At 57.7% G+C, this 6331-nt stretch overlaps 1 protein-coding gene across 1 annotated transcript in view; it reads right to left on the bottom strand.

Annotated features, from left to right (window-relative positions):
• TCF7L1 (transcription factor 7 like 1) overlaps positions 1-6198 on the bottom strand; it is a 16124-nt gene extending 9926 nt beyond the window's left edge. The window contains exon 1 of the mRNA XM_021374982.1: positions 5630-6198. Coding sequence (XP_021230657.1) covers positions 5630-5965 — 336 coding nt within the window. The 5' untranslated portion in view covers positions 5966-6198. The remainder of the gene's footprint in view (positions 1-5629) is intronic.

Below are 6331 nucleotides of genomic sequence, written 5' to 3' on the forward strand. Positions count from 1 at the left end.
CTGCTCCCACCCCCCAACCCCGGACACAGCTCCCACTGTACCACCACGCGCGGGGCCGCGAGCGCAGATTGGAGCTATTAAAAAAAAAAAAAAAAAAAAAGGAGGAAAATAGTTGAAAATCGGTCACATTCCAGAGAGATTAGAGCAAGTTCTGGTTCCTCGTTACCAGCTCCCCCCCCAGCACCTCCCCAATTAAAACCAGGGTGGTTAACCCCTTCCCTGCCAGGCTGCAGCACCGCTGTGAGCCCTCCCATCTGTCCGTGTCTGTCTGTCTGTCTGTCTGTCCCCAGGACAGGGGGTTGGGGGGGGGCTGTGCCGCGTGGCCGCAGTGTGCTCGGGGAGGAGGCGCGAGCGCTGCGGGATCCCCTAATGCCCAATTAGGGGCTTTAATGAGCGGATTTCCTCTCCTCTTCTGCGTGCGCGGGGCTGAGATGTTTTCCTTGGGAAAGGGGGGGGTGGGGGAAAGCCCCACTGTGTGGTGGCGGGGAGGGGGTGGCACACCCCGCTGTCACATGTGCCAGCGCTGTGTCCCAGCACCATAGATCCCAGCACAGCCCATTCACGGACTGCACATCTCAGTGCAACGCACCCCAGCACCACGTCCCCCGGGATGGCCCCTCCCAGCTTCCCCCGAAAATCACATCTCCGTGCGCTGCCAGAGACAAACTTGGGTGGATTTACCCCAGATGCTGCACAGGGAACGGGGAACGTCGGCACATCCCGGTGCTGCGTGTCCCAGAGCTGCAGCCCAGTGCTGCAGAGCTCAGCATCCCGCTCTGACCGCCTCCTGTCGCTGTGGTGCCCTGGCACCCCAACATCCCACGTCCCAGTGTCTCAGCATTACACATCCCAGCATCCCACAACCAGATGTTCCGGCATCACACATCTCACATCCCGATGTCCCGGCATCGCAGATCACACATCCCGATGTCCCAGCATTGCACATCCCAACATCCCAATGTCCTGGCAACATCGATCCCACATCACACGTGGCACTGCATATCCCACATCCCAATGTCCTATCAATCACTGCGCATCCCAACATCCCATATCCCAATATCCTGGCATTGAGCATCCTATACCCTGATACACTGGAATCCCAACATCCCACATCCCGATGTCCTGGCATCACTCATCCCAACAACCCAATATCCTGGCATCACAGATTTCATATCCCACATCTCAATATCCTGGCGTCGCACATCCCAGTATCTCAACATCCCCATGTCCTACCATCACGCATCCCACATCCCAGTGTCTTGACAATGCACATCCCATACCCTGATGTGCTAGCATCCCAACATCCCAAACCCCATGTCCTGGCATCGTACATCCTGCATCCTGCTGTGCTGGCACCACGCACCCTGTGTCCCAAAGCTGCACGGCCCAGCAGCACCAGCCCCAGCTCACTTGCCACAGCCTCTCCTTTTGGGTGAGAAAAGGTCGCTTTGGGGCCCAGCCAGCCCTGACCTGCCAGGTTTCGGAGGGGGAAGCACAACGTGAAAGCTCTGTGCTGTGTTATCCATCCCCTGGGACGCAGCCCACGCCACTGCCCCCATGCCATCCCCTTCTCAATGCCAGCACCGCCATACAACAAGCCCCTGCTGTCTGACTGCCCCCAAATGCCTCCAATTCGGCCCTTCTTCCCCCAGAACACATTCTGAGATGGCGCGGCACGAGCACATTGGGTTGCACAGGGTGTTTTGTGGAACCCCAAAAATCTTTGCTGGGGTGGGATGCTCCAATCCCACAGTGCTCCCAGTTCCCAGCACTGGGTACGGCTGGGGTAAATCCAACCCAGTTTGGCACACAGGAGATGCAGTTTTTGAGGAAAGTAGGTTTTCCAGGGGACACCTTATCTCCATGGCACTGGGGGTGAGTGGAGGAGGAGGAGGAGAAGGAGGAAGGCAGCAGAGGAAGCACAGGGAGCCGGGAGGAAGCAGAACACTGTGCCGGGATCCGGAGCATCGCCAGGACATCGCGGGGCAGCACAGTGCCTGAGCACCCCACGGCCTCAGCCCCACACACACATCCCAGACCCCCAGACACCACTTTTTCTCCCCCCCCTCAAAAAAACCTCAGTGGCAGCAAGCTTTCCCCGCCGCCCTGGGGCTTTGTCTGCAGCCCCGTGAATGGCTCCATTCATTCACCCCGCGCTCACGCGGCCACAGCGCTGCGCGGTGCAGAGGGCTCTGGAGTCCTGATCTGCGGGACCGAAAGGGATGGGGACATTGAGAGCAGCGTGGCTGAGCCTCAGCCTGCCCCACAGCTCTGGGTTTCAGGGACAGAACCTCTGGAAACGGCGTCTCCGCATCCTCTGCTCTGGGATGCTATAGCTGGGAACAGGGAGCGCGGCACCATGGGAGCAGCAGGGGCACCTGAACCCACAGCCCCTGCCCGCAGCAGCGGTCCCACATCAGCATTCCTGAGGTTTGGGAATCCCAGGGTTCAGGATTCCCAGAGTGTGGGATTCCCAGGGTGCATGATTGATGGCATTGCTGGGGCCAGGCTTCCCAGCGGGTGGGATTTGCTGGACTCTGGATTCGCAGGGATCAGGTTTCCCCAGGACTGGGGTTCCTGGGTTCAGGACTCTCAGCTGAAGGAATGCCACGGTGTGGGACTCCTGGGATCCAGGATTCCCAGTGTTCATGGTTCCCAGCGCCTGGGACTCCTGGGGTTCAGGGTTCTCAGGATTCAGGACTCCTGGGATTCAATACACCAAGGGTTAAGGAATCCCAGGGCTCAGGATTCCCTGGTATCAGGATTCCAGGTATTTGGGATTCCTGGAGCTTGAGATTCCCAGGGCTCAGGACCCCTGGGCTTCAGAAATCCCGATGTTCAAGAATGCCAGTGTGCAGGATTCCTGGGGTTCTGGATTCAGGATTCCTGGGGCTTGGCGTTCTTGGAATTCAAGATCCCCAGGGTTCAGAATTCCTAAGGTTTAAGATTCCTACGATTTGGGATTCCCAGGATTCAAGGTCCCTAGGGCTCAGGGTTCCTGGTGCTCCAGATTCCCAGGATTCAGGATTCCCTAGGGCTCTGGATTCCTGGTCCTCTCGATTCCCGGGATTTGAGATTCCCTAGGGCTCAGGATTCCAGGTGCCCCACATTCCCAGTATACAGGATTCCCTAGGGCTCAGGATCCTGGTGCTCTGGATTCCCAGGATTCAGGATTCCCATGGCGCACGCACACGTCCCTCCAACAAACACCCCAAAACGGCACACACCACGGCCATCCCCTTCCTCCCTCCTCCTCCTCCTCCTCCTCCTCCCCCAGCTCTGGGGCCGAGCACCTCCCTCCATCTGCCCCATACCCCTCCGTTTCCCCACAGCCGGGATGCGCCGGGCGCTGCTCCCCGCTCCTTTCCCCGCTACCGCCCGCGACTTCAAGGAAGGGACGCTAATGAAAAGCAGCTGCTCGGAATTCCAGAAAGATGATGAATGCGCGTTAAGTCCCCCAACAAAACCAGGTCTTATGAGAGTCGCCCGGAGCACTTACTTCATTGCTTTAATTTGGGAATCGTGTTGGAAAAGGGAGGGAGGGGGCGGAGGATTTTAGTGGAAACCTCCTGTAGGTCTCATTTAGCCAAAAAAAAAAAAAAAAAACACGCGGGGTAATTAGCCGAAGAGCATAATTAAGGAGCAGACATAAAGGGCCCATTGTGTGCCAAGGGCTGAGCGCGAGGTGCTGCTCGGGAGGTACAGCAGAGCAGCACCCCAACGCTCTGCTCAGCGCCCTCCAGGTGGGGGGAAGACCCCCAAACTCCTCTGGTGCCCAGCACCCGACCACGCCGGGGCCGGCAAGAATCCTGCGCGGCACAAACCCCAGCGCAGCGCCGGATCCCGCCAGCGCAGCCCCGTGCCAAGAGCCGGGGTTGGATCATTGTTCTTGGCAGCGCGGCCGAGGGCAGATATTTGCTTTTGCAGACAGATCTGCCTCTGTGGGGCAGCCCGCGAGCGGGAGCGTCCCCGGGAACAGTTCCCAAAAGAGCTGAAATCAGCCCCAAACCTGACCCGATTCCCGGAGCCCCGAGGGCTCACCCCCTCTGCTCTCCCAGAAATGGACGGGACAGACCCAGCGCCGCAGCAACGGGATGGGGACAGGGCTTGGGACAGGGCAGTCCCATTCCCACCCCCATCGTGGGGAAAAAGGGCTAAAATACCCCAAAAAGCCAAATTCCTCCAGTAGCTCTGGTTCGCCCAGCAATCAGAGCAGGTGGGCAGTTTGGGAGCAAGGCAAAGGGATGCGCCCACACCCGACACCCGCAGCACCACGGATGTGCCCAACTTGGGTGTGTGACAGCATCGTCCCTCCACACACTTAATGTTATGGGGCAGAGAGATGTGGGTTTGCCCCCACACAGCACTGCCAGGCCCCTAACCCAAACCCCAATCCCCTCTTCCTTCCTTGCAGCAAAGTCATGTGGTTCATTCAGCATCGCCCTGTCTGTTGCTTTTAAGGAAAAAAACGAAGGGAAAAGGCAAAAAGCACCACTCCACGGAGTCCCCACAGAAAAACCCCAAGCCATGGGGTTTCCATCCGGTGTCACCCACACTGGGTTTGGGGTTGGGGTGTGTGCAGGGTTGGGAGCAGCACGGGATGCCGGAGAGGGCCGGGCTGCTCTCCCCCTCCAGTGCTCGCTCAATTTGCTTAATCAGTTTTCTAAACGCCAAAGCGGGGCCAGACAATGTCAGCCCATTAAGGGCTTTAGGAAGTCGCAGGGAGCGCTTTTCAATGAGAAAGGCGGTGCAGCCCGGGGTCAGGTTTCGGGGCTGCGCATGGCAGCAGGGGACTGGACCCAACCAAAGGACCCAAACTCAACCAGAAGTTCCCAAACTCAATCAAAGGACACCATAAACTTACCAAAGGACCCCAAACGCAACCAAGGGACTCAATAAATGCAACTAAATGCCCCAAACTCAACCAGATGCCCTACAAGCTCAACCAAAGGACCCAAACTCAATCAAAGGACACCATAAACTCAACCAGAGGACCCCAAACTCAACCAAATGAGTCCAAACGCAACCAAAGGACCCAATAAATGCAACTAAATGCCCTACACTCAACCAAATGCCCAACAAGCTCAACCAAAGGACCCCAAACTCAAGCAAAGGACCCCATAAACTCAACCAAATGCCCCTAACTCAACCAAAAGACCCCACAAACTCAACCAAAGGGCCCCACAAACTCAACCAAAGGGCCCCACAAACTCAACCAAAGGCCTCCACAAACTCAACCAAAGGACCTCACCCATTCAACTAAATGCTCCTAACTCAAACGAATGCCCCTAACTCAACCAAGTGCCCCACAAACTCAACCAAAGAACCCAAAACTCAACCAAAGGACCCCACAAACACAACCAAAAGACACCAAACTCAACCAAAGGACTCCAAACTCAACCATATGCCCCACGTGCAGCCCAAGAACCCAAAAGCAACCAAAGAACTCAAACTCAACCAAAGAAACTAAACACGATGCAAAGTCCCCAAACTCACCCGTAGCACCCCAAATTCACCACAAGAGCACTGCCTGGAACGGGTCAAGCGACCAAAAAGGTAACAAACCCCAAATTCTTCCCATTTTTGTTGCACGAGCGGCCCCCAGGTGCTGACGGGGGATGACACTTACGGTGCGGGCGCCGCCAGGGGACAGGGCTCCATTGGAGAGGTACGGGGTGCCCAGCTCAGGAAGCATCAGGAAGGGGTAGCCAGGGTAGGGGGGGCCCTTAAAAAAACCCCCATCCTGCTGTCGTCTGACCACTGAGGAGAAAAGAAGGGAGTCAGAAAATTCAGGGGGAGAGGGACTGGGGGGTGGGTCTTCATGCAGCACCAAGGGGCCCATGTGTGGCACCAAGGGGCTCAGCTCCTTGCTGGGGGGGAACCCAGTCCTGTGGGGAGAGGGTCTCATGGGGGTGGGCATTCCTAAGGGGTGTCCCAACAGCACGGGAAGTGGCCATGGTTTCATGAGGAAATGCCATCCCCAGGGGGGTCCCACTCCTATAGGGGGGGTCCCAGTTCTACAAGTAGGGGTCTCAGTTCCATGTCAGGGAGTGTTCCAGTCCCCATGGGGGGGTCCCACTCCTATGGGGCGGGGGGTGTCCCAGTTCCATAAGTGGGGGTCTCGATGCCATTCTGGGGTATGTTCCAGTCCTACAGGGGGAGTCCCACTTTTATGGGGCGGTCCCAATCCTGTGGGTCCCTGTTCCACGCGGGGGAGCACTGCTATGGAGGATCCCACTCTTCCCACGGGGGTGTCCCACTCCTACGGGGGGACCCCAGTCCTCCAGGCCTAACGGGGGGTCCCACTCACGGGGGGGATCGTCTTTCCGGG

The sequence above is a fragment of the Numida meleagris genome, chromosome 21 (assembly GCF_002078875.1).
Source record: "Numida meleagris isolate 19003 breed g44 Domestic line chromosome 21, NumMel1.0, whole genome shotgun sequence".
Taxonomy (NCBI): Eukaryota; Metazoa; Chordata; class Aves; order Galliformes; family Numididae; genus Numida; species Numida meleagris.